The 26696-nt window shown below is 43.4% G+C and overlaps 1 protein-coding gene across 1 annotated transcript in view; it reads left to right on the top strand.

The window, feature by feature from the left end:
• The window catches only part of MTF2 (metal response element binding transcription factor 2), a 48834-nt gene that overhangs the window by 11745 nt on the left and 10393 nt on the right, over positions 1-26696 (top strand). The window contains exons 2-10 of the mRNA XM_056523142.1: positions 4666-4864; positions 7676-7757; positions 11840-11935; positions 12708-12808; positions 14895-15043; positions 17738-17833; positions 20131-20199; positions 23743-23866; positions 25470-25537. Of these exons, the coding sequence (XP_056379117.1) occupies positions 4666-4864; positions 7676-7757; positions 11840-11935; positions 12708-12808; positions 14895-15043; positions 17738-17833; positions 20131-20199; positions 23743-23866; positions 25470-25537 (984 nt within the window). The remainder of the gene's footprint in view (positions 1-4665; positions 4865-7675; positions 7758-11839; positions 11936-12707; positions 12809-14894; positions 15044-17737; positions 17834-20130; positions 20200-23742; positions 23867-25469; positions 25538-26696) is intronic.

Below are 26696 nucleotides of genomic sequence, written 5' to 3'. Positions count from 1 at the left end.
GTGTGTGTGTGTCCTGTCTATAGGGTGTGTGTGTGTGTGTGTCCTGTCTATAGGGTGTGTGTGTGTGTGTGTGTCCTGTCTATAGGGTGTGTGTGTGTGTGTGTCCTGTCTATAGGGTGTGTGTGTGTGTGTGTCCTGTCTATAGGGTGTGTGTGTGTGTGTGTCCTGTCTATAGGGTGTGTGTGTGTGTGTGTCCTGTCTATAGGGTGTGTGTATCCTCTGTCTATAGTGTGTGTGTCCTGTCTATAGTGTGTGTGTGTGTGTCCTGTCTATAGTGTGTGTGTGTGTGTCCTGTCTATAGTGTGTGTGTGTGTGTATCCTCTGTCTATAGTGTGTGTGTCCTGTCTATAGTGTGTGTGTGTGTGTCCTGTCTATAGTGTGTGTGTGTGTGTCCTGTCTATAGTGTGTGTGTGTGTGTATCCTCTGTCTATAGTGTGTGTGTCCTGTCTATAGGGTGTGTGTGTGTGTGTCCTGTCTATAGGGGGGGTGTGTGTGTGTCTGTGTGTGTGTGTCCTGTCTATAGTGTGTGTGTGTCCTGTCTATAGGGTGTGTGTGTGTCCTGTCTATAGGGTGTGTGTCCTGTCTATAGGGTGTGTGTGTGTGTCCTGTCTATAGGGTGTGTGTGTGTGTGTGTATCCTCTGTCTATAGTGTGTGTGTCCTGTCTATGGGGGGTGTGTGTGTGTGTGTGTCCTGTCTATAGGGTGTGTGTGTGTCCTGTCTATAGGGTGTGTGTGTGTGTCCTGTCTATAGGGTGTGTGTGTGTGTGTCCTGTCTATAGGGGGGGTGTGTGTGTGTCTGTGTGTGTGTGTCCTGTCTATAGTGTGTGTGTGTCCTGTCTATAGGGTGTGTGTGTGTCCTGTCTATAGGGTGTGTGTCCTGTCTATAGGGTGTGTGTGTGTGTCCTGTCTATAGGGTGTGTGTGTGTGTGTGTATCCTCTGTCTATAGTGTGTGTGTCCTGTCTATGGGGTGTGTGTGTGTCCTGTCTATAGTGGGTGTGTGTGTGTGTGTGTCCTGTCTATAGGGTGTGTGTCCTGTCTATAGTGTTTTGGGGGGGGGGGGGGTGGGTTGTCGTCGTGCTGGGTGAGCGCTGCTCTTTGTGTCCTGCTGGGAGCCCAGGTTGCTTCGGCCTTTGTTCTGTTCCTTTTCTTTCTCCTCGCAGGATCAGCGGCTCAGATCTTCACCTAAATGTGATGAATGATCCCTCACCTCTCTGCTTTTATCTTTGCTGTCTTTACTATTTTCGGGTTGTTTCCCTGTATGTCTATAGTGTTTATATACGACCTCTGGGGATGTGATTTACTTCATCAAAATTAAAATAGAATAGAAATAATAAAAATATTATTTAACTATTTAATAGGAACATTGTTGTATTAATAATAAAAATAGTAATGATGAGCTTAATGAATATTATTTGTCAGAGTATATAGTGCGGTTAGTTTTCTTGCGTCTCCAGAACAGGATAAATAAGCTACATTTTTTTTCAAAGCGTTAACCATAAAAAATGATGTACGCAGCAAATAACATTTCAGGATATGTCTACCTGCCCTTGTGACAATTTAAAGGGGTACTCCCATGGAAACCTTTTTATTTATTTATTTTTTTATCAACTGGAGCCAGAAAGTTAAACAGATTTCTAAATTAGGTAGAAGAAACAGACACGGTCGCACATCTACAATCTTGTATAATGATCTGATTGCTTCTCAGCATAATATCAAAAACTAACAGGTTGTTATTATACATTTTTGATCAAAAAGTACAAGCCCACTCGCCACGTCAAGGCCACCTATTCAGAGTGGGATCCTAACGTCCCTAGCACAAAATGACGCAGCACCGGGCGGCGACCACCACCGCCGCGACGCCAATGCCCACAGGGAGGAACGACCCATCGGCAGAGCAGCCCCAATGCCTCTCAAACCAGTCTATGGGCTGCACCCCCCCCTCCACAGACACACCGCCACGGCGGCAACGGACGCCGCACAGCACCTCACCAGTGGTCGCCGCCCAGTGCTACGCCATTTTATGCTAGGGACGTTAGGGACCCACTCTAAATAGGTGGCCTTGACGTGGCGAGTGGGCTTGTACTTTTTGATCAAAAATGTATAATAATAACCTGTTAGTTTTTGATATTATGCTGAGAAGCAATCAGATCATTATACAAGATTGTAGATGTGCGACCATGTCTGTTTTCTACCCGAATTCACACTGTGTTTTCTATCCCCTCTTTTTTTTATTTATTTATTTTTTTTTTTAACATGTTGTCTGCACTCTTCCCCACCCCCTCAGCCCAACCCTATATAAGTAGTATTTAGCTACACAAGGGCCATTTCTTTCCTAGCAGCCTCCCAGTCTGATTGGGAGAGCATGGTAAGTGAGCTATTACACCTTGTTCACACTGGTGTGGTGCTGTGCGGCGTCTGTTGCTGCCATGGCGCCGTGTCTGTGGGGGGGGGGGGGGGGTGCGACCCATAGACTGGTTTGAGTGGCACTGGGGCCGCTCTGCCAGTGGGTCGTTTTTCCCCCCTGTGGGCATTGGTGTCGCGGCGGTGGTGGTCGCCGCCCAGTGCTGCGCCATTTTATGCTAGGGACGTTAGGGACCCACTCTGGATAGGTGGTCTTGACGTGGTGAGTGGGTTTGTACTTTTTGATTAAAAATGTATAGTAACAACCTGTTAGTTTTTGATATTATGCTGAGAAGCAATCAGATCATTATACAAGATTGTAGATGTGCACCATGTCTGTTTTTCTACCTGAATTCATATTTGTAAATTACTTCTATGTAAAAATCTTAATCTTTCCAGTACTTTTTAGGGGCTGTATGCTACAGAGGAAATACTTTTTTTTTTTTTTTTGGCTTCCTCTTCTGTCACGAGCACAGTGCTCTCTGCTGACCTCTGCTGTCCATTTTAGGAACTGTCCAGAGTAGGAGAAAATCCCCATAGCAAACATATGCTGCTCTGGACAGAGATGTCAGCAGAGAGCACTGTAGTCATGATGTCAGCAGAGAGCACTGTGGTCGTGACAGAATAGAAATCCAAAAAGAAAAGAATTTCCTCTGTAGCATACAGCCCCTAAAAAGTACTGGAAGGATTAAGATATTTTTTTTATAGAAGTAATTTACAAATCTGTTTAACTTTCTGGCACCAGTTGATTTGAAAACCTTTCTTTCTGTCATTTTATTTATTTAGCCATGTATTTTATTATTATTATTAGTATTATTATTAGTATTATTTTGTTAGAACTAGAGAACCAGGAGGAAGAAAAGGGGGGGGGGGGTAAACTGTTTGTTCTAAGTGTAAGGGTTTGTTCACACTCTAAATTGGCAGTAGGACCGTGCAGACGTGCGCCGTCTCATAAACTGCAATTCTGTTCGGCAGAATTTTGCCTAAAGAATGAACATGTTGACTTTTTGGCACAACATCCATCCATTCCACCGGCTGAATTCTACTGCAGAAATTCCGCTATATGTACAGAGCAACAGAAAACAATGAGACTTGTGTGTCTTACATGCAGATTTTTGCTGCAGATTTTCTGCAAACATGCTGGGAGGTTCATACTTGGCTTTGAAAAGGATGCAATGTATGGTAATTTTGCATCTAAATCCGAAATTAAAGCGAACCCGTCAGATCCAACCGAAAAAAAACACATTTTTTTTTATATCACTCAGTACCTAATCCTGACCATGTACATCTCATTTTTATGTGTCTAGCACCTTTATTTATTACACTTTTAATTTAGCTCACTAGTGAATTCCTCTCAAAGGGAGGGGCGTGGCCTCACGGTGCAGGTCTCCGCCCCCTCCCTGCTGTCTGCTCACATCTCCCCTAGCATTAGCAAAACTACAACTCCCAGCATGTCCTCACTGACAGTAGCGGGACACAAGATGACACTGGGAGGATTTTTCCTCCAGCTGTGAGCCCTGTGCTCAGCTGTCAATCAAGGAAGCGTGTCCATGACACGTGGACACAGCAGGACTAGTATGTGTGCAGGCGGGGGAGGTCAGTTGTTTGATTTGCTTTTTTAGTATGAAATATTGAACATTTTCTAATGAAAGCAATTCCAAAACCCATTGGTTATACATGCTTCACAACATATCAAAAGTTTTTGTATCTGACGTCGCCCATTTAAGCTTATCTGGTGTTTTAGATCAGTGTTTCCCAACCAGGGTGCCTCCAGCTGTTGCAAAACTACAACTCCCAGCATGCCCAGGCAGCCGAAGGTTGGGGACTATTGCTCTAATGCAGTGTTTCCCAACCAGGGTGCCTCCAGCTGTTGCAAAACTACAACTCCCAGCATGCTCGGACAGCCTTTGGCTGTCCGGGCATGCTGGGAGTTGTAGTTTTGCACCATCTGGAGGCACCCTGGTTGGAGATTAACTGTATAATTAGTTGGTTTTCGACCTCATAACGTGTCTGTGTACACAGGAAGCTGTGCCCAGTGATGCTGAGACCACGACTAACGTCACAGAAGCCCAGATGGTGCAGAGCCGGGTGCGCTGGGAAACGGTTATCAACAGCTTTACATGTATCCTGACTGCTAAAATTATTTCGGGGCGGTTGGCGTGTTTTTGTGCTTTTTGTTATTTTTTTTGCTCTGATTGAATGGTTAGGGATGTAGTTTCTACCTGTAAATGTTGTGCTTACGTTTGTTCCGCTCTTTTTCTTAGAGACGCAACTGCTGTCGGCAATTCACTGGTCCTTAAAAGATCCCCTATCCGCCAAAATAAGAAGGCCCCGAAGTCCTTGACTAAAGCGTCTGTACGGCATGGACAGAAGACCGAGAGGCAGACTTGCAAATTTGAAGAAGGTCAAGATGTCTTAGCACGATGGTCCGATGGATTGTTTTATCTTGGAACTATCAAAAAGGTAATTGTATTCTGTAGGGCTCAAATGGCACCATGTGTTGGCGCAGTGTTTGCCGACCAGGGTGCCTCCAGCTGTTGCAAAACTACAACTCCCAGCATGCCCGGACAGCCGAAGGCTGTCCGGGCATGCTGGGAGTTGTAGTTTTGCAACAGCTAGAGGCACCCTGCTTTGGTAACACTGCGATAACCTATGGGGGGACACATACCACTATATATCAATATATAGCAGATGTCACAGGGGCCTTTTAAAAGGGTACTCCCGCCGCTGGGGACCCCCCGCGATTTATGTTCCGCACCCGACATTCTAAGGCTGCATTCACACCACGTTTTTGCAATACAGTTTTTATATACATTTTCAATGTGAAAACCGTACAGAACCGTATTGAAAACCGTATGCATTGTCTCTCCATTTAAAACCGTACGCCAAAGGATGCATCAGGTTGTGTCCGTTTTTCGTCTTGTACATGTTTTTTTTTTTTTTTTTTTTTTTTCTCCTGTACCCAAAACCGTAACCTACCATAGTTTTTGGTCCAGGTGAAAAACTGTGTTAAACCGTATACGTATTTGTTTTATAAAACAAGGTAGACAATGGGAACTGCACAGAACCGTATGTGCGTACGGTTCAATCCAGTTTTCACCATACGGTTTTTGACTTTGCACGTTTTTTTTTTCTTGGAATTTCAATCAAACAAGTGAAACTTTATTCATAATGGAGTGAAAAGTTAAATGTTTTTTTTTTCATGAAAAACGGATGCAACCGGACATCGTTCTATAAACCGTATACGGGTTGAAATTTGTACACACGTTTTGATACAGTTTAGTCCGGTTTTGAGGAATCAGTTTTTCATCAAAAACCTGATATGTGAACTGTATTCCAAAAACGTGGTGTGAATGCAGCCTAAAGCAGTAGGTTTTAGTACACTGGGTTTCAGTGGCCGGAGGCGTGACGTCACGCCCCCTCATGACCTCACGCCACACCCCCTCCATTCATCTCTATGGGAGGGGTCACTAGACATGAGTGGAGTGGGTGTGGTGTGAGGTCATGATGGGGCGTGGCGTGATGTTGCGCCTCCAGCCACTGAAACCTAGAGTTCTAAACATACGGTTTAGAATGCTGGGTGCTGCACGGAGATCATGGTTGGCCCCCGAGATCAGGCATCCTTTGGATAGGGGATCAAATGTCTTTGGGCGGAGTACCCCTTTTAAAATGGGTTATCCAGGATAAGAGAAACATAGTGACTCTCTTCCAGAAACGGCGCCACTCTTGTCCTTAGTTTCTGTGATATTGCAGCTCAGTTCCTTTGTAGTGAATGCAGCTGAGATGTAATACCACACACAGCCTGAGGACTTGAGTGGCGTTGTATTTTCTAACAAAGCAACTGTGGAGTTTTATTTGATTTAAAGGGGTTCTCCGGTAGAAACTTTTTTTTTTTTTTTTTTTTTTTTTTTTTTATCAGCTGGTGGCAGAAAGTGAACCAGATTTGTAAATTACTTCTATTAAAAAGTCTTAATCCTTCCAGTACTTATTAGCAGCTGTATGCTATAGAAATTCTTTTATTTTTGAATTTCTTTTTTGTCTTGTCCACAGTGCTCTCTGCTGACGCCTCTGTTCATGTGAGGAACTGTCCAGAGCAGGAGAAAATCCTCATAGCAAACCTATGTTGCTCTGCACAGTTCCTGACATGGACAGATGTGTCAGCAGAGAGCACTGTGGACAAGAGACAAAAAAGAAATTCAAAAATAAAAGAATTTATTCTATAGCATACAGCTGCTAAAAAGTACTGGAAGGGTAAAGATTTTTTAATAGAAGTCATTTACAAATCTGTTTAACTTTCTGGCAACAGTTGATTTAAAAAAAAAAAAATTCCACTGGAGTACCCCTTTAAGGTGTATTCAGCATCAAATATGTGCAGGATACTGTGCTAGTGGATTTCATGGGGGTTTAGCTACCGGTGATTTCAATGGGTCTGTGGAAAATCGGAAAATCTGCACCTATTGGAGATTTTCTGTTGACCCATTGAATCAATGGTAGCAAAATCCACTGCTGATTTTCCACAGCAAATACGCTGTGGAAAATCTGCACTAAATCCACCTGTGTGAACAGATCCTTGGGGTATGTTCACACAACCTTATTTTTGCTGCAGCAGATTTTGGTGCCCATTGATTTAATTGGGTAGGTAAATCTGCTGCAGCAAATCTGACCTCACACATGCGTATTTTCTGCTGCAGATTTTACGGCCCATTGAAGTCAACGGGCAGCAAAACCTTCTGCAGCAAATCTGCTGCAGAAAATACGCATTGGTGAAAGGACCCTAAGGCCAAGTTTACTCGGCCATTTCCGTGAAAACACGGGCGAACATATTCCACCCATTTGAATGATCCAGTGGATGTAAGGACCGCTCAGAAATGTGCCGTCTCGTAGACTGCAATGCATACCGAGCAGTATATGCAGAAAGATTAGACATGACTATTCTTTGAACACCAGTATCAGAAATTCTCCAGGAAACAGTGCAGCAGAATCCTAATTAAATCAATGGGACTCTGCTGCAGCAGAATGTCTGTGCAGAATTTTTTTGTGGGCATTCCGCTGTGTTCACACTTGTGTATTTGGCTCCAATGAGTAGTAAAACCCAAAATGGAAAATCTGCAGCAAAATCTGCTTGTGTGAACGCATCGAATCTTTCCTAAGTATATGCTGAAAGGAACGAGAGAAAATGATTAAGGCGACTACAGGATAACACTGTTCCACTTCTACGCCTTTTACTTTCTTTTCATGACGTCTGACGCCATCTGTGCTTTGTTTTCCTTGCAGATAAATTTGTTTCACCAGAGCTGTTTTATCTTATTCGAGGATAGCTCCAAGTCTTGGGTGCTGTGGAAAGACATTCAGACGGGTAAGTGCAGTGTAGTGCGTACTATTGGTCACATGTCCAGCAGTCCGGAGCCGTCCATGATGGGCGCGCTGGATTTGTTTGGCATCTGATGTCTATTCTATTGCCCCGTAGGTATACGGTGGACGACCATTGTATGTTGAAACCATCATATGTTGAGACCAGAACTCTATGAAAACCTGGTAATTTGTTCTGAAGCTCCCAAAATGTCATCCAAAAATAGGAAAAAGTGAGGATTAAAGATAAATAAGTAGATAACTAATATAGATAAAGCAAATCCTTATATAAAAGTAAGAAAGATCTGCTGGGAGCTGTAATCACTGTCTATTTCAGTGATTCCCAAAGAGGGTGCCTCCAGCTGTTGCAAAACTACAACTCCCAGCATGCCCGGACAGCCTTCGGCTGTCCGGGTATGCTGGGAGTTGTAGTTTTGCAACAACTGGAGACACCCTCTTTGGGAAACACTGGTCTATGTAGAGGACAGAAGTTTCTTCGGGGTCCTGTACAGAACACGCAATGTACTAAAAATGGTAAAATGAAGCCGCCCTCACCTGATGCCCAAAGGAGCAGGTAACCCTGGCACAGGTAAAGAGTACAGAACATGTAATACCTCCCTGTACTGTAGGGGGCGCTACCAGACACCAGTCAGTGCATACATTTCAGTAATACAGGTAAAGAATACAGAACATGTAATACCTCCCTGTACTGTAGGGGGCGCTACCAGACACCAGTCAGTGCATATACTTCAGTAATACAGGTAAAGAGTACAGAACATGTAATACCTCCCTGTACTGTAGGGGGCGCTACCAGACACCAGTCAGTGCATACACTTTAGTAATACAGGTAAAGAATACAGAACATGTAATACCTCCCTGTACTGTAGGGGGCGCTACCAGACACCAGTCAGTGCATGCACTTTAGGAATACAGTGGTTTTACCAGTGAAATGCCCATTCTGATTGGTCGGTTCTTCCAGCCATTGACACGTGTCACAGATTCCATAGCATTGTATGTTGAGTCTGGTTTCAAGTTACAATGGTCCAGAAAAGACCATTGTGTGTTGAAACTATTGTATGTTGAGGCCATTGTAAGTTGAGGGATCACTGTATTTGAGGCCTGTGGAGCATGTGACATTGTTTCCCTACATGCATCATTTATTTTTAAAGGGTTACTCCGCTGCTAGAAATCGTATCCTCTATTCAAAGGAAAAGGGATAAGATGTCTGAACAAACGCCGGGCTCCGGTGGCAGTAATCACGACGTCTTGGCGCGTCAAGATGTCTAGCATGTCATGTTTGTGTTTTTTTGGTGATCCAGAGCCTGCATGCTCGATAGTAACTATGTGTGATCCCAGGATAAATATTCATATTTGTAAGGGCCCATGTACACTATGGAAATTCTGTGTGCAACGGGTGTCGCCTATAGGAATCGGCCCTATGACCCAGTGGACATGCGATGTCTCCATTGACTGTAATGCAGTTCTAAGTGGAATTCTGCCATAAGAATGTTCATTCTGTCAGCAGATTCTGGAATCCGAAGTTGGGCCCTACGGGTACGGTCACGCGTGCAGATTTTGCTACACGTTGACTTCAATGGGTGGCAAAATCTGCAGCCGAAAATATGCACGTGTGAACGTACCCTATCGGTAGGGTCACACATAACAAATCCGGAGCGTATTCTACATTGGGGATCTGCAGGTGTCCCGACCCATAGTGCACCTTCAGCTGTTGTCCCGCCCCCGGCCTGCGAGTCACTGCGCACATGCGGCTGCTCTGCAGTGCACTCAGCGATTCGCATGCCCCTGTGTGGCTTCCTGGAGTGGCGGATTGCCCCTGCGAGCGGGGCAGAGGGTGGCAACAGCTGGAGACACACTATGGGTCGGGTCACCGGCGGATCCGCAGCGTAAAATCAGCTACGTGTGACCCTACCCTATAGGTATAAATAGAGCAGGGGACCCTTTATACAATTGGAAGTGTTCCTCGCCGATCCATTCAAACTCAGTAGGGCTGACAGAAATATTTTGTTCTGTCACTTTTATTTTTATTTTTTTCATCTGTTACTTGTTTGTAAACTTCAGAACAGTCAAAAATATTGTAGTAGTTTTTATGCAGGAAAGAACATTGCAGGCGGTATACACCGCAAATTGAAAAGGTGGAAAATGTTGCCAGTTAAAAATCCATATGTGTAATTTGTGTGAATTTTGATGTAGAATCTTGTGTCTTTAAAGGAGTACTCCCACCGTAGACATCTTATCCCCTATCCAAAGGATAGGGGATGAGATGTCTGGCCGCTGGGGACCCCCGCAATGTTGCATGCGTCACCCAACTGTTTCTTGTCCGGAAGCGCTGGAGGGTCTTGGTCGCGACCACGGGAACGGAAATCCGTGACGTCGGGACTCCACCCCCGTGTGACGTCACGCCCCGTCCCCTCAATGCAAGTCTACAGGAGGCCGTCACGCCGCCTCCCATAGACTTGCATTGAGGGGATGGGGCGTGACCTCACAGGGGGCGGAGTCCTGACGTTGCGACCCAGACCCTCCAGCGCTTCCGGACAAGAAAAAGGTGGGTGCCGCGTGCAACATTGCGGGGGTCCCCAGCGGCGGGACCCCCGCGGTCAGACATCTTATCCCCTATCCTTTGGATAGGGGATAAGATGTCTAGGGTGGGAGTACCCCTTTAAGTGGCAATACTTCTGACATGCTTTTACTTAGCAACGCGATTCTGAGAATGTTTTTTCCTTTTATAATGTACTTTATATTAGTGGTAAATCCTTGTTGATTCATGCAGCATTTTTTGTGAAAAACTCCCGAAATTTTTTTTATTTTTAGTATGTGTGTCGGTATGATAATGGCGATATGTGTTTTCCTTTTCTAAACAAAATCCTTTTTTTCCCCCTTTTGTGTGTTGTCATGTTTTGACAGCCATAACTTAATTTTTTGTCCAACGCCATTGTGTGAGGGCTTATATTTTTGCCAGATGAGCTGTACTTTATTTGTACCATTTTTGCGATTCATGCCCCGTAGATGCTTTGATCAGGACAGATCACGGCATCTATAGGGTTAATGCTGTCGAGATTGTCACAATCCCGCATCGCGCTGTGAAGGACGTATGCATACTTCCTGTTGCACTAACTAGCTAGCAACTTGAACGTTTGCATACGTCCTAGGGCGGGAAGGGGTTAATGCAAACTTTAAAGCTCCCATTGATGTCCATAGGAAAATCCATATAGAAATGCACAGAAAAGTGACGTCATCGGCTTAGTGGGGATTTTCGCACTAAAGTCCTTGATAGATTTTTTTTTTCTTTTTTTCCCCATGCAGACCAATAGCCAAGATGTCTCCGATCCCGGTCACCATGCATGCTTTGGATCAGCGATTCCCAGCTAGTGTGCTACCAACTGTTGCAAAACTACAGCTCCCAGCAACTGCTTGGAGTTGTAGTTCTGCAATAGCTGGACGCACACGGTTTAGAAAACACTGCCTTAGATTGTTGGAGTGATGTGTTAGTTTTTTTTTACATTATCACTCTCTATAGACACGGTTGCGTTTCTCTGCTTTATTCTGGTGGTCGGTTACGTTTGTTACAACCCTTTTACTAAAAAGAGAAAAAAAGAAAGGTGCTCCCTGTGGAGTAAAGCCAGCACGAGGGCGGGGAAAAAGAAAAGGAAAAATGTCCGTGCTCACCCTGCTAAGTTGTGTAGTGGCATACACAGCAATGCTGATCGCATGTGATTTGAGGATCACAATCCCGTAGTCTGCAGCCTTCCTGAGAGATGTGGAATAAATACAGGACTTCAAAAGACCAGGATTTTCGGCGCTGACCACGGAGAAATGAACAAAGCCCAGGTAAAGGAATGGAGGTTTAATAGCAACACGTTTCACCGCATGCGCGGCTTCATCAGGCTTCAAGCCTGATGAAGCTGCGCATGAGGTGAAACGCGTTGCTATTAAACCTCCATTGCTTTACCTGGGCTTTGTTCATTTCTCCGTGGTCAGCGCCGGAAATCCTGGTCTTTTGAAGTCCTGTATGTATTCCACAACCCTTGTACTAGGAATGGATGTGTTTCACTTGTGTCTTGTTTATTTCAGGAGCCTGTGAAGGTGGGGAAATGGTTTGTACAATATGTCAGGAGGAATATTCTGAAGCACCAAATGAAATCGTTATATGTGACAAGTGTGGCCAAGGTTTGTATCGCTTATATACACGGCGACCTATGGAGTGTTGTTGATTTTAGGTGCTTAAATAAAATCCCAATTCTATACCTTCATATATGAATATTCATTTGTTGCCCTTTTTTACTTCTAAAAAAGTTTATAACCTCTACATGTAACTAGTCTGTTTTTATATATGTAGCACCAACTCCTCTTAGGGCTGCACAACAGAATTTTGCATTATTCTGGAGTTTTCCTTGACATATATCAGACTGGGTTCACACGGCCTTTGTTTTCGTTTATTGTATACATTTTATACACGTGAAAAGGAAAAGAAACGTATAGGTTTAATCTAATGTGTTATCTGCTGTATATACTTCTGTTGTGTTATAAACTATACACAGTGCACTGTCCTCTATTGTGGTATCTACTATATACATTGCTCTATTCCCTATTGTGGTATCTACTATATACAGTGCACTGTCCTCTATTGTGTTAACTACTATACCCAGTGCACTGTCCTCTATTGTGGTATCTACTATACACAGTGCACTGTCCTCTATTGTGGTATCTACTATATACAGTGCACTGTCCTTTATTGTGATATCCACTATTTACATTGCTATATCCTCTGTTGTGTTATCTACTGTATACAGTGCACGGTATTCCATGTTGTTAACTACTTTACACAGTTAAGTGTCCTCTTTCTGCAAAGATTATTTACTATACAATCAAGGTCATTAATAAATGTAAAAAAATAAATGTGGTGTTTTTTTTTTTTTTTTTTTTTGGGCTTTGCTTTTAGGTTATCACCAGCTCTGCCACATGCCGAAGATTGACCCCGGTATTATTGACACCGATGATAAATGGCTGTGTCGACAGTGCGTGTTCGCCACTACAACCAAGGTATTCAAGTGTTTTGAGTTGGTTTGGTCAAGGGTGTACGTACCATAGTGTCAGACCATACAGGTCCTATGGGACCCTTGGAGGATTCAACACCAGACTTTTCTGTCCTGGGGGGCCCATATCCATATTTGTTATGGGGCCCCCTTCTTCTATGTACGCCACTGGGTCGGTAATGCAGTGGATTATATGCTTTTAAATGTTTTTTTTGTCGCTCTTTATTTACAGAATGACGTATATTTCAGCTTTATATCTGGTTAATGGTTAGTTGTTTTTGATTACTATTATATCTCTATTGTAGTTGTGTCTGTCCAGGCTGTCCACTTAAGTCAGTGTTTCCCAACCAGGGTGCCTCCAGCTGTTGCAAAACTACAACTGTCTGCATGCCTGGACAGCCAAAGGCTTTGCAAGGTTCATTACCATCCATTTTGTGGGCTCCATGTTTTGTTTGCATTGACTCTTCATTTTGGCTCATAAAGGGGGTGTTCTTCTCTAGACTTTGAATGGAGCGGCAATGGACGTACTTGACCTCTGCTTCAAATGTGACTAATGGGACCCCTATTCTTATCAGTGGGGGTCCCAAACTTGTTACCTCAGCTTTTAGTACCCTATCGTCTTTTTCTGCCTATATAACAAGTTTTGATTCTGGGGCGACCCTATAACTCCTCCATAGTGAATGTTCCTAGAGGGGTATTCTGGCCATAGATGTGTCCCCCGCTATCAGACATCTTATCCCCCTAACCTATGGATAGGGGATAAAATGTTTATGGCTGGAATACCCCTTTAATGCATACTGTATTTTGTTATAGGGTTCATTGTATAAACTTTTTATAATCCGCTTATTGAACAATTTTAATGGAACACAAAATAGTGACACCTTTCACACTCCCTAAAATGTTAACTAATGGAAACGTATGAAGAGCAGTTTACCGTTTAAGGGGATTTTTAATTCCACATATTGATGTAAACAGAAGCTACACAGTAAATGGAGCCAAGTGGTTTCATGCAGATCAGCTGATTAGTGGTAGGGTTCGCTGTCAGGGGTAAGTATATATGATTGCCTCCTTAACTGCTCAGTACCCTTAAAAAAAAAAAATGTATATATATATATATAAATATATATATGGGCTTGTTTCCTGTGTGAGCTGCTGTGAGAGTATGTTGCCCTCCAGCCAATCAGGGACACTCAAACATGGCACACTGAAGCTGTGGAGAAGGGAGTGTGAACTCGGTGTGATAAGATCTCCTGGACTTCCTGCCTGGAGAGAAACAGGGTAAAGATTACACTTTACATTGCAGAGTTATATTACTTTATCATGTGCAGCTATATAAAGGTAATTTCATTTGGCTGGAGTTCTCCTTTAAACAGCCAGGAACAGAGTTATCTTCAATACACAGCCAGCATCCGATATGTATTTAGTTGGTTCGGCTCCCAAAAGAGCTCTGTGCTGGACGGTTTTCTTAATCCCGCTCCTGCTTGATTTCTGACCATTACCGCCCGTTAGTGTGTTCCAATTCCGAGGGTAACAAAGTTATTTTTTTCCATAAGGCTCGAGAATTTTTGTGAGGAGTACGTGTTAAGGCGTTATCTGTGCCTTGAAAGAATACTCTGGCAAAAATAACTGATCTGCATTCCACAGAATAGGAGATAAGTAGCTGATCGGAGGGCGTCCGACCACTGGGACTTCCCTCGCGGTCACCGGGGCGGGACCCAGCGCCCAGTGAGGAGTGCATGCCGGCTCCATTCATTCCTATGGGAGCGCCAAAAAGACCAGATTACAGCTCTGAGGCATCATCGGCACTTCCATAGAAATGAATGGGGTGCGTGGCGTCTTCTGGTAGGTGACGCCCACTCCTCAATGAGCAAGACCGGGTCCTGTCGCGGTGATTGCGAGGTGCCCCAGCGGTCGGACCCCCTACTTATCACCTATTCTGTGGATAGGGGATGTTATTTTTCACCGGAGATCTCCTTTAATTCATACTCCAGAGCAGAACATATAATGTCCCATGTCCTCATTCTCTTTCCTTTCAGGTACAATGCGCCGTGTTATATATGGTGGTGATAATGTTCTGGTTTTTTGCTCCATAGAGGGGAGGAGCGCTGAAGAAAGGACCAAATGCCAAAGCCCTGCAAGTCATGAAGCAAACTCTGCCCTACAATGTGGAAGACTTAGAATGGGACGTCGGTCACAAGACCAATGTACAGCAATGCTACTGCTACTGTGGAGGCCCCGGAGAGTGAGTACTCACAATAGTCACTTATTACCAGGGGGGTCCAGTGTAGGAAACCCATTGTGTATACCCTATTAACCCCTTAAGGACTCGGCGTTTTTCAATTTTTGCAATTTAGTTTTTTCTTCCTTTTAAAAATCATAACCCTTTCAATTATCCATATTATGGCTTATTTTTTGTGCCACCAATTTTACTTTGCAGTGACATTAGTCCACGGCGAAACGGGGATAAAAAAATCATTGTGCGACAAAATTGAAGAAAAACACAATTTTGTAACTTTCGGGGCTTCCCTTCCTACGTAGTAAATTTTTTGGAAAAAAATTGCACCATATCATAATTCCGTAGGTCCATACGATTATAATGATCCCCTACTTATATAGGTTTGATTTTGTCGCACTTCTGGAAAAAATCATAACTACATGAAGGAAAATGAATACGTTTAAAATTGACTTCTTCTGACCCCCTATAACTTTTTTTTTTTTTTCTGCCTATGGGGTAGTATGAGAGACCATTTTGTTCGCCGTGATCTGACTTTTTTATCGGTACCATTTTTGTTTTGATCTGACTTTCATCACTTTTTATAAATTTTTTAATGGTATAAAAAGTGACCAAAAATACGCTATTTTGGACTCCGGAATTTTTTTTACATCTATACCATTGACCGTGCGGTTTAATTAACAATATATTTTTATAGTTTGGACATTTACACATGTGGTGATACCACATGTTTATATTTATTTTTATTTACATAGTTTTTTTTTGGGGGGGAAAGGGGGGTGATTCTGACTTTTTTTTATTAGGGAAGGGGTTCTCCACTGTCCTGTCTTCCGGAGCTCCGCTCGCAGCGTCCAGAAGTTTATTACACCGGATGCTGTGTGCGGGCTTCCGTGTTCGAGGCCGCCTCCTCGTGACGTCACGCCCGCCCCCTCAACGAAAGTCTATGGGAAGGGGACTATAACATTGCACACACTGGTTTCCTACACTGAGCACTGCCATGCATTAACATGGCATTGATCAGTGTTATCGCCGCTCCACTGCACATGCCTGGATCTCGGGCACGGAGCAGTCATTCGGCGATCGGACACGCAGGAGGCAGGTAGCGATCCTCCTGGTGTCCTGCAAGCTGTTTGACGCCGCAATTTCTCTGCGGCGGTCCTGAATAGCCCGAACAGATGAAAAATCTACGGTGAAACGGAAAAAAAAATCATTGTGCGACAAAATTGATGAAAAAAAAATGCTGTTTTGTAAATTTTGGGGGCTTCCGTTTCTATGTAGTAAATTTTTCGGTAAAAATTACACCTTATCTTTATTCTGTAGGTCCATACGATTAAAATGATCCCCTACTTATATAGGTTTGATTTTGTCACACTTCTGGAAAAAATCATATGCAGGAAAATTTATACGTTTAAAATTGTCATCTTCTGACCCCTATAACTTTTTTATTTTTCCGTGTATGGGGCGGTATGAGGGCTCATTTTTTGCGCCGTGATCTGAAGTTTTTAACGGTACCATTTTTGCATTGATAGGACTTATTGATCACTTTTTATTCATTTTTAAATTATATAAAAAGTTAACAAAAATGCACTATTTTGGACTTTGGAATTTTTTTGCGTGTACGCCATTGACCGAGCGGTTTAATTAACGATATATTTTTATAATTCGGACATTTCCGTACGCGGTGATACCACATAGGTTTATTTTTATTTACACTGTGTTTTTTTTTTTATGGGAAAAGGGGGGTGATGCAAACTTTTAATAGGGGAGGGGTTAAATTATATTCATTCACTTTTTTTCATTTTTTTTTGCAGTGTTATAGCTCCCATAGGAGACTATAACAATGCACACACTGATCTCTTATACTGATCATTGTTATCCCATAGGGATCTATAACAATGCACACACTGATCTCTTATACTGATCATTATTATCCCATAGGAGACTATAACACTGCACACACTGATCTCTTATACTGATCATTATTATCCCATAGGGACCTATAACACTGCACACACTGATCTCTTATACTGATCATTATTATCCCATAGGGACCTATAACACTGCACACACTGATCTCTTATACTGATCATTGTTATCCCATAGGAGACTATAACACTGCACACACTGATCTCTTATACTGATCATTGTTATCCCATAGGGACCTATAACACTGCACACACTGATCTCTTATACTGATCATTGTATAACACTGCACATACTGATCATTATTATCCCATAGGGATCTATAACACTGCACACACTGATCTTCATCATTGATCAGTGGTTTCTCATAGGAAACCAGTGATTGATGTTTCCTCCGCTTGACTGCTCATGCCTGGATCTCAGGCACTGAGCAGTCATTCGGCGATAGGACAGCGAGGAGTAAGGTAGGGGCCCTCCCGCTGTCCTGTAAGCGGTTTGGGATGCAGCGATTGTGCCGCGAACAGCCCGACTGAGTTAACCGGCAGCTTTTACTTTCACTTTTAGCCTCGCGGCTCAGCTCAGCTTCATTATGACGCCGGGCCCGCCGTGATATGATGCGGGGTTACCGTGTAACCCCGCGTTATATCACGAGGAGAGGACCAAGGACGTACCGGTACATCCTTGATCCTTAAGGGGTTAATATATGGTGATATATATATATATATATATATATATATATATATATATATAATTTTTTTTTTTTTTTTTTTTTTTTTTCAGGTGGTACCTGAAGATGCTGCAGTGCTGCAAATGCAAACAGTGGTTTCACGAGGCCTGCGTGCAATGTTTGCAGAAACCCATGCTTTATGGTGACAGGTGAGGCACAAGGAAACCTGTTCATACTGCCATAGGTGTCTATTATTATCTGATAATTTTATGTTTGGTAAAGGGTGTGGGATAAACCTACACATGTCAGGTAATTGTATCCTGCATAAATACCCAGGAGTACATTATATAGTATAATCTTTGCAATATATATTTATATAAAATTCATGGCGAGTTTGTGTCACTGATCTTGTTCTGTGGCTTGTTTTACAGCCTGTAGTGTGCTTCAGAGCTGCGGTCACAATTCTGCTGGTTATACCACTGGAAAGCAACACCTCCCCCACACGATCCCAGAATTCCCTTGACTGTACTAGTAGGAAAAAGTGATTTAAAAAAAACAAATGTTTAGGAATCGTGTTCAGACTATGAAAATATGACATTATTGTTCCGGCTCCATGGACTTAAATGGGAATAAAAAAAATGTAAAGCGGGATTTTTTTTTCTTCCCCAAAGCACATCCGGGAAGGGGTACTCCGTTGTAAGTGAGTGAACTCCGCTCCGTGCCCGATGACTGGTGATGCCGGCCTCCACGCCCCCTCCATTCATGTCTATGGGAGGAGGCGTGACTGTTATGTACTGGCTGTCACGCCCCCTCCCATAGACATTCTGTCGTTTTAACATGGCCTCAAAGGGAGTAAAGGAATCAGCTGTCTATAAGCGTCCAAGCCATTCTACGATGACACAGAACACCATATCAGTGAGAAATAATCTTAGGCTTCTTTCACACTAGCAAATTACTCCGTTAAGTAAGTTCCGTCCTAAAATCAGCGGTCACCGGCAGTAACCAAATCTTATACGTCCGTTAGAAAATCCCATTATAGTCTATGTTTTTTTTTTCTAATATCCGTTTTAATCCCTTAGTCAGTTATTGATAACGGACGTTATTTTGTGACGGAAGATGGTACGGAACAAAATAGTTCATGACTAGAGATGAGCGAACTTACAGTAAATTTGATTTGTCACGAACTTCTCGGCTCGGCAGTTGATGACTTTTCCTGCATAAATTAGTTCAGCTTTCAGGTGCTCTGGTGGGCTGGAAAAGGTGGATACAGTCTTAGGAGACTCTTTCCTAGGAATGTATCCACCTTTTCCAGCCCACCGGAGCACCTGAAGGCTGAACTCATTTACGCAGGAAAAGTCATCAACTGCCGAGCCGAGAAGTTCGTGACGAATCGAATTTACTGTAAGTTTGCTCATCTCTATTCATGACCTGCCGTATTTTTCGCCGTATAAGACGCACTTTTTCTTCCCCAAAACTGGGGGTAAAAAGTCTGTGCGTCTTATACGGCGAATACACCCCTAACATGGCGGTCCCTGCGGCCATCAACGGCCGGGACTCGCGGCTAAATCAGGACATCACCGATCGCGGTGATGCCCTGTATTAACCCTTCAGATGCGGCGATCAAAGCTTACCGCCGCGTCTGAAGGGAAAGTGACACTAACCCGGCTGTTCAGTCGGGCTGTTCAGGACCGCCGCGATTTCACCGCGGCCGTCCCGAACAGCCCGACTGAATAGCTGGGTTAGTGCTTACAGGACACCGGGAGGGACCTTACCTGCCTCCTCTGTGTCTTCTCCGTTCAGGGATCCCCTGTATGGCCGGCGCTCTCCTTCCTCGTCATCGCGTACGTGCGTCGGCGTGCGTAACGACGTGATGGCGGCGACGGAGAGCGAGGATACCCGACCGGCAGCAGAGACGTTCCGGAGCGACATCCAGGGCAGCGGTGACAGGTCCGGAGCAGCGGGGGCACGTGAGTATTACCTCCTATGCAGTGGTCTTAAATCTGCGAACCTCCAGATGTTGCACAACTACAACTCCCAGCATGCCCGGACAGCCAACGGCTGTCCGGGCATGCTGGGAGTTGTAGTTTTGCAACATCTGGAGGTTCGCAGGTTAAAGACCACTATTGGGTTCAAAATCTTAATTTTTTTAGATTTTGCACCTATAAATTGGGTGCGTCTTATATGCCGGTGCGTCTTATACGCCGGTGCGTCCTATAGGACGAAAAATACGGTATTTCTCCCGTACCATCTTCCGTCACAAAATAATGTCCGTTATCAATAACTGACTATAATGGATTAAAACGGATATTAGAAAATCTCATAGACTATAATGGGATTTTCTAACGGACCTATAGGATTTGGTTACTGCCGGTGACCGCTGATTTTGGCAGCTGCTAAACGGAGTAATTTGCTAGTGTGAAACAAGTCTTATATATAATAAAGATGTCTGATACTTTTATAGAAGGCTGAGGTCTCGCTTACATTTTATTTATTTATTTTTAAACAGGTTTTATACGTTTATTTGTTCAGTCTGCAATTCTGGACCAGAATACCTCAAACGTCTATCTTTACGATGGTAAGTTTGTTCATAAAGCTCAAAATGTTAGCTTATAGCAATAACCCCTTCCTGACATTTGACCATAAATGTATGGCAGAGCGATGGCTGGAGAGACTGCTCCATACACAGCGGTGGCGAAGATCAGTGGCAGCTCTGGCATTTAAACGGTTAGATCAGGGTTTTCTAACCAGGGTGCCTCCAGCTGATGCGACACTACAATTCTCAGCATGCCCAGATAGTCAAAGGCTGTCTCGGCTTGTTGGGAATTGTAGTCTTGCAACAGTTGGAAGCACCCTGACTGTTCATGGAACGTGTGAAGGGAACAAAGAACGGCTGCAAAACTAGTTACAGCCCAGGGACGAGAGCGTTGTCATGTCCAGCAATAGATAAACAGAGCAATTTCCCCCAAAAAACAGCACCACACCCGTCCTCAGGTTGTGTGTGGTATTACAGCTTGACTCTGTTCACTTTAATGGAACTGAACTGTCCTTTTTTTTTTTGTTTGTTTTTTTCTGCTCTGTATTTCTTATGCTCAATAACTCCTTTGAAGTTGTCATCTGGGTAAAATTTTCTTTTTAAATATTGATCAGGGTCAACCTGGGATGAACAGGGTGATAAAATATGGGGCGTGTTTCCGCCATTTCAAAAGCGACTTACCAAAATGATGTCCCACAAATAATTTGTGGGAAAAAAAGCGAATTGCAAATTTTTTCCACTGATTTTGAAATAATTCTAACCACAAAATAACGGCTCAACGTACTCACTTTTGCCCTAGTTGAATACTTTAGGGGTGTAGTTTCGAAAATGGGGTAACATCTGGGTGTGTGGTATATATAATGGGGTCACTTCTGGGGATGCAGTGTGTATATATAATGGGGTCACTTTTGGGGGTGCGGTATATATAATGGAGTCACTTCTGAGGGTGCAGTGTGTATATATAATGGGGTCACTTCTGGGGGTGCAGTGTGTATATATAATGGGGTCACTTCTGGGGGTGCGGTATATATAATGGGGTCACTTCTGGGGGTGCGGTATATATAATGGGGTCACTTCTGGGGGTGCGGTATATATCATGGGGTCACTTCTGGGGGTGCGGTATATATCATGGGGTCACATCTGGGTGCGGTATATATAATGGGGTCACTTCTGGGGGTGCAGTGTGTGTATATATATATATATAATGGGGTCACTTCTGGGGGTGCGGTATATATAATGGGGTCACTTCTGGGGGTGCGGTATATATAATGGGGTCACTTCTGGGGGTGCAGTATATATAATGGGGTCACTTCTGGGGGTGCGGTATATATGATGGGGTCACATCTGGGGTGCAGTATTGTTCTGACAGGACAGCTAGAATGCTTTGCAAGATGAAGTGCGGCCTATAATTTGTATAATGATATCCTGAAAGCCAAATGGGGCTCCTCTCCTTTTGGGTCCCACCATGTGGCTATGCAACCAAATATGTCCTAAGTTGGGGGTATTACCGAACACGGGACGAACAGCGTAATAAAATATGAGGTGCATTTTCTACTTTTCAGATGCAATGTACAAAAAATATGTCCCAAAAAATAATGCATTTGTGAAAAAAGAAAATTAATACTTTAGGGGGTGTAGTTTTCAAAATGGGGTCACTTGTGGGGGTTCTGAATGGTTCTGGCAGCTAAAACCCTTTTGCAGGCATGAAGTGCGGCCAATAATCCATTATGATGCCCTGAAAGCCAAATGGCGCTCCTCTCCTTTTGGGTCCTACCACGCGGCCAAGGAACCAAATATGGCCTAAGCGGGGGTATTTCCAAACACTGGCCGAGCAGCTTAATAAAATATAAGGTGCATTTCTTGCAATATCAGAAGTGATGTACAAAAAATATGCCCCACAAATGATGCATTTGTGAAAAAAATGCAAATTTAGAATTTAACACTGACTTTGTAATAATTCCTGCCAAAAAACGATGGTGTGAAAATACTCACTGTACCCCCTAGCGAATACCTTGAGGGGTCTAGTTTTTAAAATGGGGTCATTTTGGGGCCGGGGGTGTTCCCATGTTCTACGACATTCAAATTTCTGCAAACCTTGCATAGCATATAAAAAAAATGTACTTTTCAAATTTTAAAATGTCAAGTTAAATTGTTAGCCTTCTAATTAATTTAAAATATTAATTAAAAACAAAAAAAAAATTGTCAAAATAAAGTAGACATCTGAAAGTATAAGTTTCATAAACTATTTGGTCAGTAATATATGCAATCTATTAGTGTTAAAATAGCAAAAAATCTTAATTTATTTAAAAATTTCATGATTTTTTGCATTGTAAAAAAAACTACAAATGATATCGGCTACTTTTACTATGTACATGAAGGACAACTTGTGACAAAAAACAATGTCAGAATTATCGTGATTGGCAAAACTTAACCAGAGTTATTCTCTAATAAAGACAGACATCCCCGATTTGAAAAAAACAGGCCTGGTCTTTCAGGGGCGAACAGGTTTGCATGTATTGGTCCTTAAGGGGTTAAATACATTTTCGATAATATATATATTATAAAGAAGAAGAAAACGGTCATCCCAATACACCGGGTTATAGTGCGGGTGAACAGGAGACCTATGCAGGGTCCTGCAGTCCGGTGCCCGATCCCTCTGAAGATCGGCTATCTGTGCTGAGCTGTGCACAGTACGCGGGCCTGCCGGCTGGATTTGAATATTCAGGGTCGCTGGTCACGTGAGCGCTCAGTAGGCACAAGCTCTCACGTGACCAGTGACCATGAAGGTATGTATTAGGGATCGACCGATATCGATTTTTTTATGTCAGATACCGATAATCTGTGACCTTTCAGGCCGATAGCCGTTAACTTATACCGATATTCCGGTATAAGTTATTGGCTATTCCTCTCCTCCCCCCACCCGGCCCTGCAGAAGCCGCTGCTGATCAATGATTTAAAATGGGCGCTTTAAATCAATGAACTGCAGCAGCTTTTGCGGGTCCAGAGACCGCCGCCACCGGCTTCTCTCCCCCTGCCTGTCCTGGGGTTCTCCCTAGACCAACCACCACCTTCACCGCTGCCCCATTGCCTCCCCCATCCCCCGTTTTATGATTACCTGCTCCCGGGGTCCGCGCTACTTTTGGCTCCAGCGGCGTCCTGAGCTGTCACTGTGCGCACTGACGGTGACGTCGCGTTAAGGACATCACTCGTCATTGCGCCGCGCAGGACGTCGCATGAACTGGAAGTTGCGCGGACCCCTGGCCCCGGAAACAGGTGGTAATAAAACCGGGGATGGGGGAGGCAATGGGGCAGCGCCCGTCTCTGGCTGGGGAGGCGGGGCATTATCGACAAGGTAATTTCCGATACCGATAATGTCCAAAAACATGAATATCGGCCAAACCCTAGTATGTATATTAGTCAGAGACCCTGCATCGGTCTCCGGTTCACCTGCACTAAACCCGGTGTATTGCGCTTAGTGTGGGTGAAGAGGATGATCGTTTTCCTTTAGTTAAACTCAGAGCGTATATGAATACAATGAAAAAGATATAACGCCATTTTGTTCTTTTGTTTTTTTTTGCCTGGCAGGGTAGACATAGCACACCTCTGCCTATACAATCTAAGTGTTATTCATAAAAAGAAGTACTTCGATTCAGAACTTGAACTCATCACGTATATCAATGATAATTGGGATCTGTTGCACCCTGGCGAGGTGAGTACTTGAGACAATCTGCAATCACTTTCTCCTGTAAAATACTTGAAGTTCGTCGAGGACTTTATTATACGCGTAGTTATCTTCCGTTCCTGGTAGTCTTCTGTATGCAGCTGCCACTTATGCCGAGCAACGATGCAGATTAACGAGGTGACACATTTATGTTCCAAATTACCTTGTGTCAATTCGTGTAATGAAAAACGATGCCAGCTTTGCAAATATGTGATTAGAATCGGCACTGTTCGGTTTAATCACACTCTAAGTAGTTTCTGTTGTGTTTTTTTTTTAATTTTATACCCTTTGATACAAAATTGGCGCCAATGGACATTAATCTGCTTTGGCTTCATTTCCTACATCCTGGCTGTGTTGGATTTATCCTTCCAGTTGCACCACTCGCCCATCAGGTGCTTTCATTGTGAAGTGTAACCTCTCTGAAAGGTGCTGTTATCCTGTATGGAGAGACGTATTTCCTGACCAATGAGTCTCCAGCAGTTGCAAAACTACAACTCTCAGCATGCCCGGACAGCCAACGGCTGTCCGGGCATGCTGGGAGTTGTAGTTTTGCAACCACTGGAGGCACACTGGTTGGAAAACATGGAGCTAAAGTCTGAATTGGTTATTCTGCATCCACTAGATCATGGACAACTGGAAAAAAAATGAATGAAAAAATAAATTCAATGAATAAATATATACATATAGTTATAGTGTGTATTAGGGGTGTGAATCGCCAAGAATTTGGCGATTCGATTCGAATCGCGATACCAGTGTGGCGATTCGATATATCCCGATATATCGCGATACCGTCTAGGTGACGATACATCGCGATATATCCCGATTCTGTTTAAAAAAAACAATGTCTTTTACGCTTTTATTAAAACTTTATTTTTATTTTTTTTGTACACTTTATTAGTCTTTTAGGAATCATTAGATTCCGCAGACAGATGAATAGATTCTATTGAACTCCATTTATCTGCGATCCATTGATAGAGCCTGGTCCAGCCAGGATCTATCAATGACAGAGCCACGGAGAGCATACACATCTACCTTTAGACGCCGCTGTCAGCTTTCACAGCGGCGATCTAAAGGGTTAATAGCCAGCCGCGGCGATCGCCGCATGCTGGCTATTAGCGGCGGCCCCCGGCTACTAAGAACAGCCGGGGGCTGCAGAGTATGGAGCGGGCACGAGTCCGGAGCCCGCTCCATACACACTACAGAGCACCGCATGCTGGATACTAACGGCGGTGAAGCATCAGCGGCCCCCCGGATACTGAAATCAGCCGGGGGCCGCAGAGTATGGAGCGGGCACGAGTCGGAGCCCGATCCATACATCCAGAGCGCCGCTGCTGTGTCAGATCCGGCTGACAAAATGTGGAACTTGTATCTCCTGATGCCCGGGACATGCTTTCTGTGCATCAGGAGATACAAATTCCACATCACTAAAAGAATCGATTCAAAAATATTTTGAATCGATTCAGTATCGGCAAGTGAAAAATCGCGGGAATCAATTTTTTTCTTACATCCCTAGTGTGTATGTATGTTTAATAAATGTCAGAATCCTAACAATACATTTTACATTAAATGCAAAATATTTTTTTTCTTCCAGCTGGCAGAAACCCCCAAGTCAGAACGATATGAACATATTTTGGATGCGTTAAATGAAAATAAGACTATGTAAGTTGGATTTTTATTTAGTCTTGTGCCAGTTGTGAGTAGAATGTAAATAATAGTTTGAATAATAACTGTTAACAATAATCATAATAAAAATTATTATTGTTATGACACTTGGGGATTTTCCTATCCTTGGTGACGGAAAATATAGATTTTTAATAAAGACAGGAGGTAAACATTATGCTAACTCTTCTTTACTGAAAAATGTAGCAGCAAAGGTTAACAATAACATTTAGAAAAAAACTGATATGCAAATTAGGCTTAAACATTAGCCAATCAACAGTCAACACAGGTAATATCAGGTACGCACAGGTAAAGCACTTCCTTTTATTTGATGCGAGGAATATAGAATAGTAACAAATATGAAAAGAACTCAGACGGAGGTTGAAAAACATCTGATTGAATACTGGAACAGTTCATATAACGGGGTAATCCAGAAGAAAGTCTTTTTAATTGATAGAATATTCGAAACCGAAGATGCACTTGAAAGATCTTGAATAATGGGATAAATGTTAACTTAGTGTGAATGGGTCTCCGCAGCTACAAAAATCAAAAGGTTGGATGTTACTAGGGGATGAGGGTCCTGGAGAATGAGAGGGTGAATGTTAGGATCTGAGGAAAGGCCTCAATCCTGTCCATTATCTGAGGAAACCATGATTGTTTCGGCCACCATGGAGTTATCAACACCATTAAAGATCTTTGAGACTTGACCAAAAGAAGGATTTGGGGAATCAGAGTGAAGGGGGAAACGCATGAAGAGTTTCCATGGCCAAATTTGAAGTAGAGCATCTATGCCCTCTGCTGCCAGATCTGAACGCCAGCTGAAGAAACGAGAAGTCTTGCGATTCAACCGGAATGGAAAAAGATCCAGGTGAAAAGGACCCCAAAGAGAATTGATGCAATGAAAAATTTGAGGATCCAATTTCCGCTGGAATCCAACAGAAAACGGGAATTCCTATCCGCAATAGTGTTGGAAAGACCTGGAAGATATTCTGCTTTCAGAAGAATATCCTTGTCCAGGCCAAAGTGCCAAAGGGTCTTTGCGATATTGGCTAGGGCTTCCGATTTGGTACCTCCCAATCGATGGATATATTGCACTGCTGATATTTGTCCATCTTTAAAAGGATGCAGCAGTGGGAACGATCCTTCACGAAGCTCTTAA

Source organism: Hyla sarda, chromosome 6, assembly GCF_029499605.1.
Source record: "Hyla sarda isolate aHylSar1 chromosome 6, aHylSar1.hap1, whole genome shotgun sequence".
NCBI classification, from domain to species: Eukaryota; Metazoa; Chordata; class Amphibia; order Anura; family Hylidae; genus Hyla; species Hyla sarda.
The sequence above is the reverse complement of the archived record's forward strand: the minus strand, read 5'-3'. Positions and strand labels throughout refer to the sequence as shown.